The 21,167-nt window shown below is 45.3% G+C and overlaps 2 protein-coding genes across 2 annotated transcripts in view; both read left to right on the plus strand.

Moving 5' to 3' along the window:
- The first annotated feature begins 7,039 nt into the window (after positions 1-7,039).
- Positions 7,040-21,167, plus strand: part of LOC146194575 (uncharacterized) — a 47,115-nt gene continuing 32,987 nt past the window's right edge. The window contains exon 1 of the mRNA XM_084596589.1: positions 7,040-7,248. The gene's annotated coding sequence lies outside the window, so the exon portion shown is untranslated. The remainder of the gene's footprint in view (positions 7,249-21,167) is intronic.
- LOC146194576 (uncharacterized) lies at positions 11,669-15,647 on the plus strand. The gene is made up of 3 exons (XM_084597454.1): positions 11,669-11,868; positions 11,977-12,324; positions 15,064-15,647. The coding sequence occupies exons 1-3, from the start codon at positions 11,830-11,832 to the stop codon at positions 15,394-15,396; spliced, it is 720 nt and encodes a 239-aa protein (XP_084453580.1). The 5' UTR covers positions 11,669-11,829; the 3' UTR covers positions 15,397-15,647.

Consider the following 21,167-nt stretch of genomic DNA (forward strand, 5'->3'; position numbering starts at 1 on the left):
GAAGAACAAATGGTAGCGTAACTCCCATAGAAGCCTGCGTGTCGACTCTGAGCGAGGCTTTAGTTTCCCAGCGCCCCCTGCGAACTGTGAGGCACAACAAACACGTGACGTTGCTTGTGACGTCACAGTGACGTACTTTTGGCGGGGAATTTGATTGTCTTTTTACTTGTGAACGAAAAACAAGGCCAACAACGACGGAGGCAGAACGATGCTTGGATAAGGCAGAAAAATGGACACCGTAACCGTTCAGCCAACTTTACTTGACATGGATTTCTACTGTCAAGTTTTACGTTAACTGAAATGTTACGGCATCTTTAACCACCTTATCATTGCATCGTTCTGCCTCCGTCGTCGTTAGCCTAGTCTTTCGTCGCGCGTCCTGTAAACGCATTCTGGGGCTTATTTCTTCGGGCACGTTTGTGAACAAGGGCCTTCAAGTGAATTCGGCAAGCACATGGGCTTGAGGCATTTCACTAAGGGCATAAATGAGTGGAGCTGTGCTGCATAGAAAGCCAGGCTTTATTAATTCACGATTACTTACATAGACGCTTCACGACAATGAAATCTTTAAGTGTAGGAGAGCGACCACCGCTCATTCGTCACGGTCTTCATGAAATCCTCGTGATAGCAAAATGACCTGAGCGTAGGTCTCCAAAACGAGACGCGGTGAGATAAAAGGGTAAAAGATCTTGCTAACAAAGTACATAGCGTCAAAGAACAACAAAAACAAACGAACGGAATAACTAACGCTAGCGCTAAAACGCCAACCTGTAAGAGCTTAGGTAAGCAATTCAAATTGGGATTGGTAGTATTTAGAAGTTAATGCGTCTGAGAAGTGCAAATATCTACGATATAGCTTCGCTCCAATAAATCTCGCCCTGTTCACGATTCCATTATTTTACTCGCGCTTCATTTGCCACTGAGAACTAAGTCAATGTGAGGTTACAAATTTACAACTTAAGCATTTAACATGTTCATGAGAAAGGTCCCATTGACAATAGGAACATCACTGTGATAACAGCTAAAGCACGTTCAGCGAACATTGGTGCGGTAATGCGACGCAGTTAGCAAAACACGCAGCAAAGGGAGCGGAACGGAAGGCTTTGAGCAATGCGACACGCGTCTTGGGGGCAATAAAATCTCACCTTCACCATTCAATTAAAACATGCAGCGATACGCTGCTCATGCAGACGTGTATCCGTAAAACAAGCCACCACTTTTGCGACGTGCCTGGAAGGCCGAGCCGAGCCGCCGAGCTGTGACGCAGCATTGTCCCATCGTCCGGAAATGCGCACATGCAGCGGCAATCAGTTTCTCATCGAGCACAGACAGTCTTCGCCTTGCTGTAAAGCTCTACCACAACCAGCAGAATGAAATACTGACTGTTTGGTACAGATAACCCACTCTGTACGCAGCACGCAACGATGAACATTGAACCGGGGCCGACGACGCACCCATTCCGCGGATGAAAAAAGCTTTGGTCTGAGCCATATTGGCCATATCTGAGCTTTGGGCAACTACGCAGCGGATAATAAGTGGCCGAGAGAGGCCGTTAGAAACAAGTTAAAATATTGTTAAAATGTGACATGTTTTTTCTTACGCAAGAAACAAAAACTGCATTCATTCCTGAGCGCGAATATTATGTTTACTTTCTAGTTCTTTGGAGTTCTGGCAGATCTTATTTTCTGTGCGCTAATAATTTGCCTCACAGTTCTCAGGAGCCCTCATCATCGTGTTGATGCCGCTGGCAGTAGGCAGCTGCACGCGTTTTCTTCCAAGTTGCGCGGCCAGTTGTACATTGACCTTACTAGGGCTTCCTTGCAAGTGCATCTGAGCACCGTTGTCGGAGGCGCATGAGGCGTCTGCTAAAGCTGGTTTGTTATCTCTGGCTGCGATGAAATAAAAGCGCTTATAACTTGCACTCTAACCGTGTAGCACACAGCTAAAAGCGGACGGTAAGTTACCGCTGGGGCTTTCAAAGCGTAAGGCGCAAATGACGACGATGACGAAGCGGGACTATGGACCTTGCACAATACTCAACTGAAAGGTGTTACTTCCGTCAGCGTGCATGGTTTTGCTTTCAAAGGCAATAAATCTGAGCGCGGCAAAACATCCCAGTCGATCTCCGGTTAATATATTTTCGTACTTTCGGTTAATGTATTTTCGGAGACAGCAATGATGGCGCTAGCGCTCCATAACTGAGGAAATTGAAGGAATTGTCCGGTGTCGCCACTAGACTATGTAATCGCATTTATTAAAAAAAGATATAAGAAGTATGCAATGAATTCCAAGGCATTGATAAATAACTCATAGCAAGCGCATCATATATTCAGGAAGTGTTCTTTCTCTCGAGTGTGCAGCGCGCAAAACGTAATCTGATGTTTTGTACTCTTGGTTTTAATTTATCGTTTCTAAGGGGACCCTGATATGCTGTTGGTTATCCCATCGAAAGAAAAAAAATTTGGAGGACGCTTAAACTTCGCCTTCAAGAGTGGAACACAATAGCCTTAATTGCACCTCGTTCGCACCGCCCACTCATTCGCTCGGTATGCTCTTGAGTCACACAAAGACATAGTTTTCATACTCAACACTTCTAAGCGCACTGTACAACTTTTTTCTAATTATTTGTTCATACAAGTGCTTCTCACAATCTACATTATCGCACTGTGTTGTGCACACTACAACGTTTCTTGCTCCCGTGTTCCTTTAGCGTTCACACGCACTGAGTATGTCGGTCAGTCAGCACACACATACACACACACACCAAACTGGCATTTTCACTCATCGTAGTGTAAGTCATTTTGGACTCCTTCAAATCGCTTGGGAGCACCACGCAGAAGCATGATTCCTCGGAAGCAGCTCGGCACACATCGCAGGGGACGCTTTCTCAGCAGAAGCGCTACGGCGCAGCGATCACGTCAGAGGCGTCCGGCATCAGAGGCTGCACCTAGCAATCGCGCTGTGAGCGGAAAGAGGAGCCGCGTCGCCTAAACACTACTGTTCGGTGACGCACGCTGGATGTTGGAATGGAAGAGAGCGAGAAAACTTATTAAACGCAAGGGTATTGGGCATCCTCGCCCCGGTAGCCGCGCGCGGCCCGAAGGGGAGAAGCGGGTGAGCGAAGATAGTGATCTAAAGAAAGGAAAGACGCTTGATTCTACAACCCGTGAGGGTGCACGGCGAAACGTCAGGGGTACGGTGTTAGAAGTAGTTTAGGTGATACGACGGCGCGCCTCCGCCATGCAACCGCCGCGGAGAACATTGGGACGAACTTCCCCAGCAAGCCGAGAGGTGGCGCCACACTGAGCCGGGCCGCCAGGCCGGAAAGGCCGGATGCGTCTGCGCCTGGAGATAGAAACGTTCGCACGTGCGGGTCGTGTCATTTGGTAGCCAGCCTTTGTGTGGTGTTTGACGGTCGTCAGTGCTCTCCTGTTCACGAGAATTTTTACACGCAGAAGCGATAATTCTAAACGACCGTTGTGTCCAGTCTCGCAGTGTTTGAGTAAGTTATGGAAAAGTGACGGCATGGGGAGAAAGTGCTTCGTTCCTCGATGTAACGCCGTGCTCTGAAAAGGTGTCCCTGTTTCCTGCAAGAACAATGACTTACACTGGCCACGCATACTTTGGAGACGAGGTAAAAGCGCCTAACCAATTGGCAGACCATGAACTAGTCTTCGCGTTTCGCTCTTTTGGGGAAAATTATTTCCAACCTATCGCAGTCTTCGCAAGCCGTGGGCGAACAAAAGGGACCATATTGGCACAACTTATAATAAAGGCTATCCTTCTACTTGAAGATGCTGGTGCACTTGTTGATGCAATTGTATGTGACGGTGCTGCAACCAATCGGTCAATGTGGAAACATTTCGGTGTAACAGGAGCTCTAGACGGCGCCAAAAATTGCTTCTTGAACCCTGCATGCGACAACCGCAATGTTTTAGTTTTTTCGGACGCACCACATCTCTTCAAATGTGTACGCAATCGCCTGTTACAATACAAAATATTTTGCATAAATGGGAGCCGAGTGCTGTGGTCGCATTATGACAAGCTGTATGTAGAGGACACAAAATTTGAAGGCCGACTCAGGGCATGTCCAAAACTCTGTCATTTTCTCATTTGAACCCAACTTTCACAGAAAAGATAGGAGTAAAGCTGGCTACTCAGCTATTTAGCATGAACGTCGCGAACGGCTTGCAGTTTTATTCCAAGCGAGAGATCGAGGGACTCAGAAACGTAGAAAGTACAGTTGAGTTCACGATCAGAATGATTAATTTGTTTGACGCACTAAATCGCAGACATGCAAACGAAGGCCTGAGGTTGGGTGGTGCAGGATCTTAAGGTGCTGGAGTCTTCTTTACAGTGGCTAAATGAGTGGCAGAAAGACGTCAAGGCTGGAAAAATTGATCCCTGTAGCTTTTTATCGGACTCAACTGCTGAAGGGCTGCGAGTGACAATTCTTTCAACAATCCAGCTTTCTACACACCTCCTGGAAACATGTGACTTCAAGTATGTCTTGACCGCAAAATTTAATCAGGATGCCCTGGAAAATTTTTTTGGCGTAATCCGTTATGTAGGTGGCCAAAATGAACACCCCTGCCTGCCAACTTTTCTGCAGCATTACAATATGCTGTCTATTTACAGTCTCATGAGACCGCCTAAGTACGGGAATTGCCAGTTGGAGGCTAAAGAAGAACCACGTCTGCTGAGTCTGTCTGATCTGACAGCCGCATTTTTAGAAGATGCGCCCAGTAAGTCTCGATTGGAAGAGCTTAAGGCGAGACTTGATAGCTATGTGGAGAGCGAAATTGAATGCGAGGCTGTGTTTGAGAATGTCTCCGTGGAAACCAGTGTGACAGACTGCATTGTTTACTATGTGACAGGCTTTCTGACGAGGAAGCTCCTGAAAACCACTAGTTGTTCAAAGTGTAGACTAGGGTTAGTAGCCACAGATGATGTGGCAAGAAAGCCTGAAGCAGCTCTCGTTTTATGCAAAACACGTGGAGGGCTTAAACATCCTCACTCTGCGCTCTTCTACTTCATGAAGCAGACAGAAGAAATATTTCAGAAGCACGCTGACGATAAACAAGTGTATGACATAGCCATAGACTATGCGCTAGAAAACTTCAATCTATCTTTTCCATGCGCGGAACATAAAAGAGATATAATGGCACAAGTGTTGGACTATTACGTAGGATTGCGAATGCGCCAGTACTGCAAACAGCTCAAGAAAAATGAGCCGAACAAAAGCCAAAACCTTCGAAAACTGTCAAAGCTGGCATAAGCAGTAGTCCGACTTTCTATTGAAAGTAATGGGCTCCCATGAGATGATAACCTCATCAAAGTTGAACGTAAGATGAATACTCCAAGTATCATTATTAGGAAACCAGCCAGCACGCAAGCAAAAGGTCATGAGATGTTTGATACGAACTATTTAATAAAAACCGAGAAAGAAAAATTTTTTAACGCGCGCTGAGCGCCTGCAGTCAACGTTTAAGTTGCTGGGCTGTCCGGCTTTTCCACTCCCAGTACAGACTCCTCACAACCCTCATTTGGATCAAAATAACTTATTGAAAAGCAAGACATGAGTATTTTCACGTCGCAAACAAAGCTAAGTGTTCGCTGCAAAAAAAAAATTAACTTCTGCCTTCTGTTACATGTCATTCGGCCTGCTTGATCATCCTTATATTATGATGACCCTGCCTGCAAAGCTTAGCGAAAGATACACATTTTTTGGTGAGGTGTGGTTAAGGATGTGTATTACTTTTACAGTAGGTACAGCTTTGCAATGTGTCGTGTATGTTTTTTTCTGCTGTTGCTGTAAATATTTTGTTAAAAATATCGTCACTACTGTATTTGTCCCTATTTAACAAGTGCTATCATTGCTGATTATTGCCGTGCTTCACTGGCGTTTGTCAAAATAAATCATGTGTATCCCAGACTCTGCTAATTTACTTGCCTCATTTCCTCTGCGCTACAGAATCGCATCTGCAGCTTGTCTGCAGCTTCACACAAGTACTAGCTTGATATTAAAAGTATAGATATATATTGCCTAGCCTCATGAACCGAGCGGGTGGCATTAGGTATGGGAAAAATAAATATTAAAATGGTGAACATGGATTATATTAATATTATTATATTATAATATTATCATATTATAATATTATTATAATATTATATTATCGGTACATCGCGATCAACGGCGAATTCGCGCTCAAAACCGCTATTTGATTGGCATACACGCTAAGGTGTTTCGTACTAACAGTGCCATGTAGCATTAATGGTATCCGCTTAAGGCGAGTAAATGCATCGTCAGAGTTCACTTGATCACCCATAGGGTAGGACGAGAAACAGGCTCGACGACCGGCACGGGCGGCCCTATTCACACTAGCGCCATCTCGGGGCGGACGACGGAAGTTGGTACAAATGTTAGCCGCCTCCGGAGGCGTCGTCGTATCACCTAAACTACTTCTAACACCGTGGTCAAGGGCGAGTGGCGCGCCACGTGTCGGGGCAGCGCCGCACATTGCGAGGAGGGGTTCTTCTGTGTTTGCCGCAAGGTGGCTCTGCATGTGCGCAGAGCGCAGAAGAAATGTAGCGGAAACGCACTTCGCTACTCGTGTAACTGCGACTTCGTTAAGTAACATGCTCATAATTACCGATATACACCGCAGTATAACGTTCTACGGCACGTTTCTAAGGCAATACCTCATTCACTAGAAGCGCTTTTGTACCGCTTTCAAGCATCGAACTCGTGGCTCCCAACTGGACGCAAGTAACAGCGTGGCGGACGCCAGAGAACCTGTGCTCGAAAGCCAAGGCAGCGCGGAGTCTCCCAACTCCGAAGTTATGGACTTCAACGCAGGAGTAAGCGGCCTACCCGTTGGGAAGCGGCCCAATGATGAGAGCGCCGGTGAGGATCTGCAGCCTGGTGGTGGCAGTGACGAGCCGCCATCGAAAGCACCGGGGGTTCGACGTTCGACGTTGAGGCCTCGGCTGAACGTTTCGTCCGAGACGCGGCAGGCGGGGAAACCGCCTCCGTAGTTTGGACGTGACCTAATACATGTGAGTGTAGGGGGTGCGTCAGCCGTCATAGCCTGTTTTCGGCTGTGGCTCTTTGACTGTGTTTATGGAAGGTGGCAAGTGCGGTGGTCAGGCACGCCTCAGTACGCATTCAGACATCCCTTTGGGAGGCCGGATACGAGCACGTACGCTTTGGAACCTCGGACAAACAGAGCAACATGGACGATTGAGGTAGGCATCACATGGATCGGGCGCCTTTTTCTCTAGACGCATGGCAATTAAGCTAGATGTCCCATTACGTGTAGCAACCTTGAATGTTAGAGGGCTTGGAGCCCGAAGGCGGCAATGCCAGTTGAATCGCCTGCTGCTAGATAATGAAATCGACTTATTAGCCGTTCAAGAGTCGAAGATAGAATCTCAGGACCATGCAGACCGCATGGTGTCTGTTTTCCATGCAAACTTTGATGTGTGTGTTTGTCACTCTGTGGGGGCATCAGGCGGATGCCTTCTTTTCATTCGCAATACTTTGGGTATAAGCGTACACTGCGTATTTGCATGCGAAAGTGGCCGACTCTTGGTTGTTGACTTTTTGTTCTCAAATTTATTTTGGCGTGCTGTCTGTATGTACGCCCCCAATGTTGAAAGTGATCGTCAAAACTTCTTTTATTCAGTCGAGCCGTACTTGAAATGTGACAAAATTTTGCTTGTATTGGGCGATTTTACTGTGTGTGTGCTGCTACTGATCGAGGGAAGATTAGACCAGTGAAAGACAAGAGCGCTGAACTGTTGAATGTATTTGTGCATGACTATTGCTTGGAAGACATTAGAAATATGTTTTCTGCTGGAACCCGTCCGGAATACACGCACTTTCAACGCGATAGTCATGCGAGACTAGACAGGCTGTATGTATCTATTGATCTCGTTCCAATTTGTACCGACTATAATGTAAAACCTATTTCGTTTAGTGATCATTGCCTTGTTAGTGCGACTTTTGGAATGAAGGTTAAGAAATCTGTTTTCAACTGGCATCTATGGAAACTGAACAAGAAAATTTTGGAGGATTAAGAGTTTGTTAAGGCAATCACGAACGATTTGGAATGTTTGCTTAAGGTGCATGAAGAAAGCCATGCAGATAATTGGGAAAGATTTAAAGAGAAGAGCAGGTGAAGATAAAAGAAATAGAAAAGAGCAGTGTTATTCGGTACAAACAGAAAGAAACAGAAAAGGAACTTCATGGACAACTTGAGTGCCTGTTGTGCATGGAAAGCTGTGCGCCAGGAAAGTTCACTAAGCAAATAAGAGATGTGAAATCTCATTTAGAAAGAATCGACGCTGAGAAGTACAGAGCCGCGGTTATACGCGCAAGAACCGTTAAACTGTGGGCTGGCGAGGCGCCGACAAAGCGAGCGCTATCAGATGAAAAAAGGTATGCTTGCCAGAAGGAAATCAGGCAAATAAGACATGAAGGGCAGATTACAAACGATGCTAAAGATATAAAGTGTGCGATTCTGAAACATTTTGCTGAGCTTCTGAGTAATACGCGCGAACATAGTGAAGGGTTTCCAATAGAATATTTACGGCTAATGCCAACGCTCGAAGATCGTGTGAAAGAGAGCCTTGCAGTGCCTATTACAATGCAAGAGATAGAAAAGGCCATAGATGACCTCCCATGTGGGAAAGCCCCTGGACCAGATGGGCTGAGTGCCTCCTTTTACAAAGCATTTAAAAACCATCTTTCCAGCCTTATGTTGGAAGTGATAAGAGAAGCCTACGAACTCAAACAAGTGCCATTATCATTTACTACGTCACACATCGTACTTATTCCAAAAATGATGATCCAGAGAAACGCCTGTTGGTGAAGTCCTATAGGCCAATAAGCCTGACAAATGTTGACTACAAAATCTTCATGAAGGTTTTAGCGAAGAGATTGCAGAGTGTAATAGCCAAATTAGTCGGACCGCACCAAACGTGCGGCATAAGAGGTCGCAGCATCGCCACAAATATACATGTGGCACGAACCGTACTGGAATGTGTAGACACGCTTGGAAGTCAGGTTGCCATGATTCAGCTGGATTTGGAAAAAGCGTTCGATCGCGTATCACACGACATCCTTTTTTCCATTCTAGAGCATTGTAACCTGGGCTCGGTAATCGTGGAGGGAGTGAGAATGGCGTACTCAAACTGCTCGACGCGCATTATAGTGAATGGCGATCTCACTGACAGTCTTGCAGTGCGTTCTTCGGTGAGGCAAGGATGCCCACTCTCTCCTCTGCTTTTTGCAGCCTATCTCGAGCCATTATGCGCGGCCATTCTCAATAATGCATGCATCTCGGTTTTCAAGCTCCAGTCGGCGCATATGTGAAGCTACTTGCATACGCGGACGACATTGCAGTATTTTGTAAAAACAGAGAGAGCATTTGTGAAGTGGTTAACGTTGTTGAAAAGTTTTGTGACCAGACTGGATGTCGGGTTAACTGGGAAAAAAGCTCCGGATTTTGGCACGGCTTATAGGATATTGAACCGGCTTCTTTCTCCCGATTGCAATGGTCTTCCTTGCCAATGCAGTATCTAGGTGTGCCCCTACAATTTTTTTTTTTGCGAGAGAAAGCGGAAGCATGGCAGGGAAGGCAACTGTCAATCTTTTCACGCGCGTTCATCTGCAATGTGTTTTTGACTTCAAAGATATGGTATGTAATGAATGTTCTATGTGCGGCACGAACTGCCATTCAAAAAATTCATCGTGTGTTTGCGGCTTTTCTGTGGACTTCGTCTTGGGAAAAGACGAGGCGAACGAATTTATTTTTTTCTTTAAAAAGCGGAGGAGTCGGTTTGATTCATTTGTTTCTGCGCCAAGTGGTATCGCGCTTTTTTTTTTTTTCTTCGCGACCAAAATGACGCCTTTTTAAGAACAGTCATGCAAGTGCTGCTGCAAAGGCTGTTACCCGGATTTGTTGTCTCCTCAAGTGAAAACATGCGTGGTGCTGTCACAGAATATTTGCGCGAGGTAGTTCTCTCTTACAAGTGGTTAGAAGTGCGTTTTTCCCTTGAATATTTGTACACTGTTGGCAAGAAAAAGCTGTATAAGGACCTAGTGGAAATCATGCTGCCGGCACCTTTGTATCGGGAGCCTTACCGTGGAGGCCCAGAGCAGGATATTTTGAAACGAGTGAAGAGGATGCCAGTTCGACCGGCTGCCAAAACGTTCTTTTTTAAGTTGCACTCGAACACTCTACCCGTCAAAACCTGGCTTCACGAAAAAGGAATCTATGTCCCTTGGACGACAAACTGCCAGCTTTGCAAGAAGCCAGAGACAATCGAACACATATTCTTAGACTGCTGGGATGCAGTATTTAATTGGGGCGTGCTACAAAGAACAATTAAAAAAGAGCTGCCACTAAACCTTTATGGCATCCGGTTTTTACCGGTGGAGAACGAAGACGTACCCTATGATTTATTAATGCTTCTAGGCCTCCACAGTTTGTGGAAAACACGAATGCAAGTAAGGCATGAAGATATTAACATTCGCAGTGTACGTGAAAATTTTGTTGAAAGTGCTGTTTATCTACGGGAATGTATCTGCGCGCTCCCTGACCCACCACAGTGGGCAGAAGTTCTGGATGACCTGGTAAAATTGCAGAAATTTTAACCTCACACGCGTCAGCTCAAGGGCAGCTGAAGTGTTTTATTAAGTGTGACCATTTGTTGTTCATGTATACTTCGGAAATAAAGAAAAAAAAAAAAACTCGTGGCTGAGTGGTAGCGTCTCCGTCTCACACTCCGGAGACCCTGGTTCGATTCCCACCCAGCCCATCTTGGAAGTTGCTTTTTATTTATGAAGTGCATGCCGGGATTTATCGCTCACGGCCAACGCCGTCGACACCGGCTTTTCAGTGACACGAGCTCCTTAACGCTACCCCGTTAAAATAACAATGTCATCATATACCAGACGCCCATTGTCCTCTCGAGAGCAGGCAGCAAAAAGAAATGGCCCAGCAGCACTTTCAGTGGCATTTCATTGTAAAACATTCCTCGAATGTTCAGCAAGTTCGATTTTGCCGCCTATAGGCTGGAGCTCACTGGCGCCACTCGTTGCAGAAAATGCCGATTTTCCGGCATTCGCTTAAGGCTGGTGCACACTGGCGACTCGCGGACGTCGCCGACACAATTCATCACGGAGGGGGCGATTCGCCACGGAAAAGACGGCTGAAACGAGTCGCCAGCGACAGGTTTGAGGGACTCGCTCGCTAAAGGGCCTCTCACACTAGCGCGACACGACACTGACGCAGACCCGACAACGACACCGACAGTCGGCCAACTCGTCGGCCGACCGTGTCTGCGGCCGACCAAGCTGTCACACTAGGCCGACGACGACACCAACACGACCGAAAACCAAATGTCTTCCCAGTGTGACAGGCTTTGAGGCCGGGGACACCGACAAAACCAGTCTGCCGACTGTCGGTGGCCGAGTCTTCGTGAGATCGGCCGCTGAGCAAAAATATGCCGAAGACAAGATCCAGTTCCATGTCTAGCCAGCGGAGAATACATTTTGAATGTGTTGCGGCACTCATAAAACACTAAATTATCGTGACAGCCGCATTGACATCGCGTCAACATTGCTCCGCTCTCCATGCCTATCTTGCGTGAGGCCTGCGAAAGCGTGCACTTGATCACAACACTTCGGGTGTGCGATGTCGGCGGCTCTATTTTCAACGCAGACGGAGGCGGAGCTGATCTCCCTTGTAGAAGAACGCCGTATAATATGGGATATCAGAGATAAACATTACCACCGCCGGGAGCTCAAAGAAGCGGCATATGCTGAAATATGCGAGGCGCTGGGAGGCCAATACACAGGTATGTACGAAAACTTTGCGCTGAGATCTGGCGTTCATTTCGGGTGCGGTATCTGATGCTGTGATGTCTGTTTTTTATTTTTTCCTCTACCCACACCCTATAATTTAGCACTGCTTGTCTGGTTGCTGTGGCGTCGTGACGAGCCGACCGTCAATTGCATTAATTGACTGGGCGCCGTGCGTACGAGAAGCCAAACACAAGTCGCCAACTTTATCGCTGTCTCCCAATACCCACTGCGCATTTCCTTACTTTTCAGTTGCCCAAGTGCGCTGGCGCTTCGCGAATTTGCGGATCCAGTTTATGCGCGAAAGGCGGAAAATCAAAGCCCGCTCCGGTGCCAGCCCGGACGACATATATGAACCGAGGTGGGCACACTACAAGAGGCTGCTCTTTTTATCAAGCTCCTGTACCTCGCAGCCCAGTATGTCAACGTTGGACACGCAGGAAGAGGAGGAGGTATGTTGTATTCATCCCTTGCTAGCCGGGGGCCATGCAAGCGTCATTTATAAATGTAGTTTGTCTGGTCCCTTCATTGAAAGCTGCAGTTTATGTTTATAACATTCAGCTAATTTTTCAGGTATCTATGAAAATCTCATATCATTGAAGCTGATTTTTGTGAAGCAGATAATGAAATCTGGCTTGCTTTTTTGAAAAGAAAAAAAAATTATAATCTTTTCTTCTGTCAAACTGCCCTGAAAGAAGTAGTAGTGGTCGACACAGACTATGTGAACTCAGATTTGCTCTGGGCCACAATACACTTTTCATATGCTGATATAGTTTTGCCCCTTCAAAGCAGTATTTTTATATGCCTGGCTCTAATTGTGACCATTTTTTTAGAGACTCAGCTTCCCTATGGATTTTAACCGTGAACTATTTCCAGACAGTGGACTTGGTGCAAATATACAGCGGTTATTTAACATGTCACATAAATATAGCCACCAAACAAAACATTGACTTCCTCAACGAAATATTTCCATTGAATTTTGAGAGCCGGACACCAGTGCCAAATCCCGTATGATGACTGTTCTGTGGTTTCTTGCTTTTCTGTGCCATGTTGACTGGCGTTACCATTTGTCATATGGCATGAACAGTTGCTTTTTCTGCTGCTTTGCTATATTGTAACATTGGCAAAAAGACATGTGAAAGCCGCAGAGCCAGTAACACAAAGAGCTGGTGTTGACGAAGTCCAGGGACGTACAGTCCGAGCGCGAGAGGAAACTTTGTTGCCTTCTGCTTGTCTTCCTTGTCTTCATCAGACAGGCATAAATATTAGCGCTTTAAACTGTACTTCGTTATTTCAAAAGTAATGAATAGCACAATACCATAGTTGCAGCTGCCCGCCACTGTGCATTAAAACAGATATTAGTCATAAACGTTTTTTTCTTAATGTTTTTTTTTAATAATTGCTTCACGCTGAAAATACTGAAATGGACAAGAGTTTTTCTCACTGCTGTCGACATTCAGTGAGACAAGATTACTTGAATCCGTATACACAGATGACATTCTTTATGGACCGTTTAGCTTGAGAACCAAAGTGTACATATAAATGAAGCACAACTGCTTTGCCTGATGTCACTTTACCTGTGGTGTCAAAAACTGTGTAGGTAATTTATGGAACTGTAGTGGTAATTTATGGAAGATTTGCAAAACATTCAGTTGAATAACAAAAATGTTTATTATTTACTGTTATTTCTCAAAACAAGTGTCAAACCATGTATTGCTTAATATGAGCAGAAACTTATTCAACATATTGATAGTTGCTTATGGCATTATGCCATATAACATTCATCATATGATAGGCAGTCAGCATATGCATTGACAGCCTGCACTGGTGTTTCAACCTGTGTTCAGTGGCACAGAAGTTTTTCAATTTTTTTTTTATTCATGCTGTGTAGCTGTTCAAAGCCCTTGCACTGTGCTTCGCATTTTCATGTCTCATTGAAGCTAGCAGAAAGCCACTTTGTTTATTGCAATTATGGCTTGCACACTTCTTATTCACTAACGAGCAAGTTAATGGGCGTACCAACAACAGGTTTGTACCTTGAATTATGATGTAGCTAACTTTATTAATGAAAGAAATACTCTGGATGCCTTTAGGTTGGCCACACAGATAATATACAGTAGGGCCTCCATCACAAAGCAATAACAGAAGACACAAAAGAACTGATATGCATGAGTTATTCGAAGGAAACAAGCAAAAGAAATTGGGCGCCAAAAACAAAAAAGCGCATAATGCCCCCGAATACACGCTTTGCGATGCCAAAAAGGCCGACCTAACTCATATCTTACACATGTGCCCTAAGCTCCAATCCAAAGCCGAATGGCTATTATCTAACCCACTACAATGGGAGGCTGCGGTGACCAGCTCCGAACCTGTGGTACAACTGCGGGCGGTGAGCTGGGCTTTGGAAGTCGCCGAAAGACACGGTCTGACGGCCACATCACGAAGCCAACGGAAAGAAGCCCATTGATCATTTGACAAATGTCTTTCTTTTTTTTTTCTCTCTCTCTTTACGGAAATAAAGTTTTCACCACCATCCACCTATGAGCCTAGTATAATTTAGGCCTGCACATTTTGATTTCTATACTTCTGATATAAATTAACCCCATTTTTTTTCCTTTCCATGTTGTCAGTAAAGGTGTTTGCTTTATCACCAATAATTTTGAAGTGCAATTGGTTGACATGTTCTTTTCTTGCATACTGCAGTAATACAGAAACTAATAACATCCATCACAACATTCATCTTGTAGCTCATTGTCTGAACAGGTTGCATTATTGCAGATCTTTTTTTCCTGGCATCATTTAGTTTTCCAAAACCGTGTCCGCAGTATTCACCGCAATATTTCAACGAGTGGCTATGACCTTTTGCTCATAAGCCAAAGAGTGCAGAATTAAGTTCTGGTCTTAGCTGCTGCATGTTGATGAAGGCAACACATTAATTGCCCGCGTACTGTGCAAAGCCAGCACAGTGTAGGCCCAGGTAGTCAAAGTTATTTAGAAGCTGTACACTACACTATTTCTCTTACTCTGTGTGCAGTTTTGGGTTTTGAGAAATACTGTACGGGATAAAATAATGACTAAATCTTAGCAGAAGTGTGGTTTCAGTTGTGATCTCATACCTTAAATAAAAGACACAGTGAAAAACAGTTCAGCCTGTGTTGCTTTGTCTCAAGCTTTTGTGTCTTTTATTTCAGGATATTGAACGCCAGTGTGACATCTGGAATTCTGAAGCTTTTGTTCCGGAAGCCAGTCACGAGGTGGAAGATTCGCCACCAATGTGTGCTGAGTCGTCGGCTGTGACCGCATCAAGACCTGCACAAAAGAGGACGGCCTATGATGAAGAAAAAGAGCAGAGAAAAGTTCTGCTGACGTCGGCGGTTGAAACTTTGCAGAGGAGTCAGCAACGTCTCGCAGCTGCCGATGAGTGCGATGCATTTGGCAGCATGATTGCCCATGCTGTGCGGCAAATACCGGCAGGACCAGAGCGCCAATTGGCAGTGTTAAATGCCCATCAGGCTAAAGGTTAAAGTTTAAGGTTGGCTATAGGTTAAAGTAAGCCTATCGAAGCATACTACAGCAGTGGAGTACCTTGATGTAATTGACATGCAAGATTAAATGCATCTTTCTACTTACCTGGAGACAAGTCTCCATTGCCAGCTGACTTGGCCTTCATTGCAGAAGTAGTGCTTAAACTGTTCTCTGACTTCTCGAGCACTTCTGCTTGAGTTCCCACCAGTCTTTGGCAGGGGCTGCATGGCACCACAAGGGCCGGCTTGATCTCTCCACGTTCCTTGGCGGATATGACCTGCATGTGAGCAAGCAATATGCAGCAGCAGCATGAAGCATGTGTTTTAGCACATGAACACAACAAAACCTTGTTATGGCTAAGATCCTTCCACATCCAATTCTTTTGCAAGAGCTGACAGTGCATGATTTATTTTGAGGTATCCAGCTTAAAAATATCCATACAATACCTCATAACTGAACCATGTACTTTCCTGTTTTAGTTGAAGATTACAGATCAGCATCCACCAGTAAAAAAAATTGTGGCACTGCTGAAAACTAAAAAACACCGGTTTCTGGTATATTTGTGCTAGCCTATGACTTACTCTTGACATAAAGCTTCCCATTTCCCTTCCCTTCAGAGTACAGAGAGTGGCTAGCAAGCATTCAAAAAGCAAGAAGTCAGGGAAGGGGGGGGGGGGGTTCCAGAGGTTACACCCTGCTGGCTGCCGAAACACTTGCTAGCATCTCCAGTTATCAATAAGTCAGATTCTCCCCCAGGCCTGTTTTCTGACCGCAAGGACTAGTTCCCAGACAATACTCCCACATTCATTTTGGAATAGCAGTAGGAGAGCTGCTAGATGAATTCAGTAGGTGCAAAAAGTTTGGCACATGAAAGAGTTACCACCAGTACACAGTGTGCGTTGTTCTCTAGCCTTCTTTGTTTTGGAAACTGCATGTGACTGGCCAGTATATTAGCCCAAGTATTTTTACGTTTTCCTACGTCATGCACTAATGCTGAGCGAGTACTCTCAAAATTTCATGCTTTCAATACAAAGATGCACGACAGTCTGTCTAGGTATGCTTGTGTCTATTACAATAAGCTCCAATAGCAGTTACTCCAAAGTCAGCAAATTGTCTTCGTTATGTAAAGCTGCATGCTTTGAGAATTACTTTTCACCAATAATTGCCATGTTTTACAGTTTTTGCACCATGAAACTAGTTTAAAACCACTGATTTCAAGAAAGCATATAAATTTTGAAAAATATCCAACAAATTTTCGAAAAACTTCAGAAAGTATATGGCATACACATAATCGCTATTGAAAAGCACTGAACCCAGCTTATCCTGTTATAAGGTGGTGTAATGGCGCGTCGAAGAGAGAAGTATTCTGCATTTTGAATGAAAGCGTCACCCTCCTATCTTTATCCATGTTATATGATGGGCAGAAATGTACATTGTTCCTGTTGTAGGAAAAATTCTACCAGGCTACATGGACAGAAAGGTTGTGCGGTTGTGCCTCATAACTATGGGCAGGCCAGTCTGCAAAAAACGAATAGTGAAGGGGAAAATGTTCAGGAAAAGGACAGCAACTTTGTGATTAAGATCCCTGGACCGCCCGGTGCATTATCCTCGTAGCCAATGGCTGAATTTCACCATTGCACTTGCAAAACGATAAAGTGTTCCCTTTGATGACATCTGGCCCTGTGCACGCTCCAGCAATCAGTACTCCAAGCAGATGGCTGCATTAAGTCAGGTCATCAGCGACCTGTATGTTTATGCAGCCTAGGAGTGCAAAACTTTAAGGCAGACATTTTAAAATATTCACAGCACTAAAAAAAAACTAAGGGTCAAAACATCGGTGTTGTTTCAAGACAGACAGACCAAGGTTTCTGCAAATATTACAAGGTAGAAGAAACTGGCATCTTGCCTGTAAGGACATCTTCAACATCAAGGCTCTCAGGTAGCGTATACAGCTGCCTAGATGTCCTCTTCGACCGCAGGAAATTGTGCAAGGCTACAGTTGCTAGCACAAGCTGCATGGCCTTGATAGGCTTATGCCTCATTGGCGCGCGATATATCTGCCAGCAGCTGGCAAGAATGCCGAAGGCGTTCTCGGAGGTACGTCTGGTACGAGATAGCCTGTAATGAATAGGTTCGAGCATGAGGACAAATGTAAAACAAATGAGCCCTCATAGCTGCTTTATGCGTTCGTGACTGAGCAGTAAATGCTCTCGTAAAGTGCATAACATTCCAGGGCAATGCTGAAAGCATGGTTTAACTGCACTATAAGACAGTCTGAATGAAAGAAAATGAGCTATAATGCAAACTAAGTAAGTTGCAACACCACTGTGCCTAAACTGCATCCAAAAACTGGGAAATCAGCTACCTGAGGGTAAATTCAGTTAATGTGCAACCTGCTCCCTGGCCCTCATCATCCTCAGCTCAAGACACAAACACAGCTCCCACCACCAAAAAGCTTGTTGCCATGAAACTAATAATTTTTTTACACTAATTTCAGAAGTAACCGCAAAGGCTGAAAAAAAAAACGAACAGTTGAAAACAGTGAAATAATTTTTTATTAATATTACGTAGACCATACCTGTAGTTAAATATCCTTTTGTCTTGCTGCAGCTCAGCAACAGGATAAGGCCGCATAAGGTACGGCTTCAGGCCAAATCCTTCATCCCCCACTATTTCATAGGGTGCAGTGCTGTTTGAGTTGGGCAGGTGATCTGGAGGTGGAAGGCATGTTGGGTCTGACTCGATTCGCAACCGCAGCTTACCTTCGGTCCAGACCCCACTGTCATTTAGGCGTCCGTTTTTGCCAACGTCAACAAATATGAAGTTGAGGTCAGCATGCACAAGTGCCATGAGAACTATACTAAATGTTCCCTTGTAGTTTCGATAGGCAGCTCCACTTCTGGCGGGTGGAGCGACAACAACATGCTTCCCGTCGAGCGCCCCCAAGCAGTGTGGAAATTGCCACATTTCTTCAAACCCTTCCGCAATTACTTGCCATTCTTCACGACTCTCAGGTGTCTAAAAAAAAAGTGCAATATTGTTAGATACTGTGCTCAACTATATTAGTACCGGTGCACAATTTCAGTGTAAAAATACTGTGCTGTAAGTCTCCATGATAACTTTTTTCAGTGTACTAGTTCATAGATAATATATGCACACATTTTGTTACTGCTAATCAAGGAACCTTAGCAAAATATGTATGCTTATATGAGCTTTTCTAGTGACGCACATATTTTTGTGCGGCAGTTTTGACCAGACTTGTACACCTGTGGACCGGGTCCAACATTACCTAAACTACAGGCAACACATTAAACTATTGATATGCATCATTGATTACATGCGAACTGCAGAAAATGGCAGTGACAGATACACACCTTCAGCACCTTCGGCTTCAAAACTTTGTACACTGCTTTGCACACTTCAAACACTATTCCAGCAATAGTGTTGTGGGCTACATAAAAGGCAAACTGGAGCGACATTTCGCTGTTTCCTGAAAAAGAAAATGTGGGCATTAGTGTACTCTGGTCACCTGCATTTCCTCTAGCGATAAGATATGTGGATTTTAATACGTGGCATGTACAAAAAAAAAATCCTGAAAGCCAGCTTGAAACCCACACCTGATAATGATTAAATATTAACTGCCCTTGCAGAAAAGTAGCATGCAATGCCTGCACTGTAGACATTAGGTATGAATACTGGCAGGTAGACGGTGATATATGTCTGCTCGTCGGCGGCACGTACCGCGCCAGCGTTTGTTTTGTTTATGTAATCGGAACTCGTATTTCTCGAGTGAGGTCCGGTGACGTGCTCCGTAGACGGTTGAGTGCTCGCCGAGCGCCAATGCGCTTATAAACAGTAATTTTCATCTCTGCCTTCATTTGCTTGAACACATCGCGACCGCACACAAGAAATGCAGCAAGCGATATGCTGAAATCATGTATTCGACTAAACTAAGAGTTTAGTTAAAAAGACGGAAAAGGCAACAACTTCGCCGCCCACGCAGTCCCACCCATGAAGCTGTGCTGCTTTTACACTGTGTCCGATGCCAAAAAAGTGTACTTGAGGCGCCATGCACGCTCACCTGTTGCAAGGTACCGGAGAGTGATCGCGAGCCTCTCTCCAGCCTGGATCGCTTCACGAAAAGGTGTATCCTGCTTCATGATAAGCGGCGAAACTGCACTAAGCAGGGACTCAAACGTAGCCGTGTCCATTCTTATCCAACGGCGGTAGTTTTCGCCATCTTCGAGGGCTAGCTCCCGCATAAGGTTCTCGTATGCGCCCTGTTGATTCCTGCGCTGTAGCCATGGCGACACCCAGGAAGTACGCGGCTTCTTTGCCGGTGGCTCGTCGAGTAGCTCTAGAACTACTAAAGCTGCGGTAGCAGCAGCCGCCGCCGATTCAATGGCTTCCATATTCGCGGAGAGCGGAGTCTGTGGCCGGTGCCGAGCAGCGCAATGACAAAGTGAGAAAGAAAATCCGGAACTAACACTGTAGTGCGCCCCGCTCGTGATATCGCGAGAATAGCGAGAACGAGAGGGCGTGAAGTCGGCGAGAGGTTTTCGAGGGCTGTCTGGCTAGTGTGACATGGGAGTTTGCAGACCGTCGGCCGACAGCCGTCTTGCGACCGACACGAGGAGGACGCCGACAATCAGCCGACTGTTTCCGTCGGCGCAGTGTGACATAGACGCAGACATCAGGAAGACGCTCTGTTGGCAGACCAAATCGGCCTCGTGTCGCGCTAGTGTGACAGGCCCTTAACCGATTTCTTGCGGCGCGACATCAAGTCGCGGAGCTCCTCAGCCAATGCGCAGAGCTGTATGACATGACGTTTCCGACTTCTTTCTTCCTTCTTCGTTCTTCGTTCTTCTATGTTTCTTCCGCCTTCTTTCTTCGACGAAGGCAAAACAAGCGTACGTGTTCGCGTGTGTACGGTGCGTGCTACTACGGTAGTGCTACGGACGAATTCGTGTTTGCAATGGAAGCTGTGATGGAATTTTCACCAGAGGCTTTGATAAACGCCGTGAAACATTATCCGTTCCTCTATTAGAAGCAACACCCGGGCCATAAATACCGACAGAAGCAAGACGCATGGAACGCAATCGGCAATCTATTTAACATGACAGGTATGGCGCTGTGTCAAGTGCACATAAACATGCTTTGTGATAGCTAGGCAATAAATGTAAGCGAAGTCCGCAGATTGACATAATTATAGTGTAGTGCGATTATGTTACGTGCCCTGAAGACGATGCGAGGATGCATTTATTTATCCTTGACAGTAGTAGGGCATGTGCGGCTCGTTGAAATTATATTGTGGTTAAGGCATTGTACTCACAGGAGGAAAAAAATCGCTGGCTTGCTTTTAAGAGGCGTAGAAAATGCAGTACAGGGCAACAACGCCGCGCTCGTGTAGACGCATTTTGTTGCTAGCTGAAATCCTCCGTATTGTTACACATCGCTACGGCCTTGTCTTGTTTATTTCTCAACTCCTACTTTGACGAGCACAACTGAATCGAATGGTGCATATGCGGAAACAAAATCATAAAGGGTCGCTTAAAAGATTTGTTAGCCATGTTCCTTATCTGCTGTTTTTGCTTCAAGTGTAGTGCCAAACGCAGATTTTTGTGTTACAGGTTTTGGATGCGAGAAGTTTAAGAATCTGGAAAACGCCTTTTCAAGAATAAAAAGCGAGATGAAAACCAAAAATAAAAGTGGTGCCGGGGCGTCTGATATCCAGGTCATCAAATGGCCCCAATATTGGGTCATGCGAGAG

The sequence above is a fragment of the Amblyomma maculatum genome, chromosome 3 (genome assembly GCF_055883805.1).
Source record: "Amblyomma maculatum isolate TAMU_Amacu chromosome 3, ASM5588380v1, whole genome shotgun sequence".
Lineage (NCBI taxonomy): Eukaryota > Metazoa > Arthropoda > Arachnida > Ixodida > Ixodidae > Amblyomma > Amblyomma maculatum.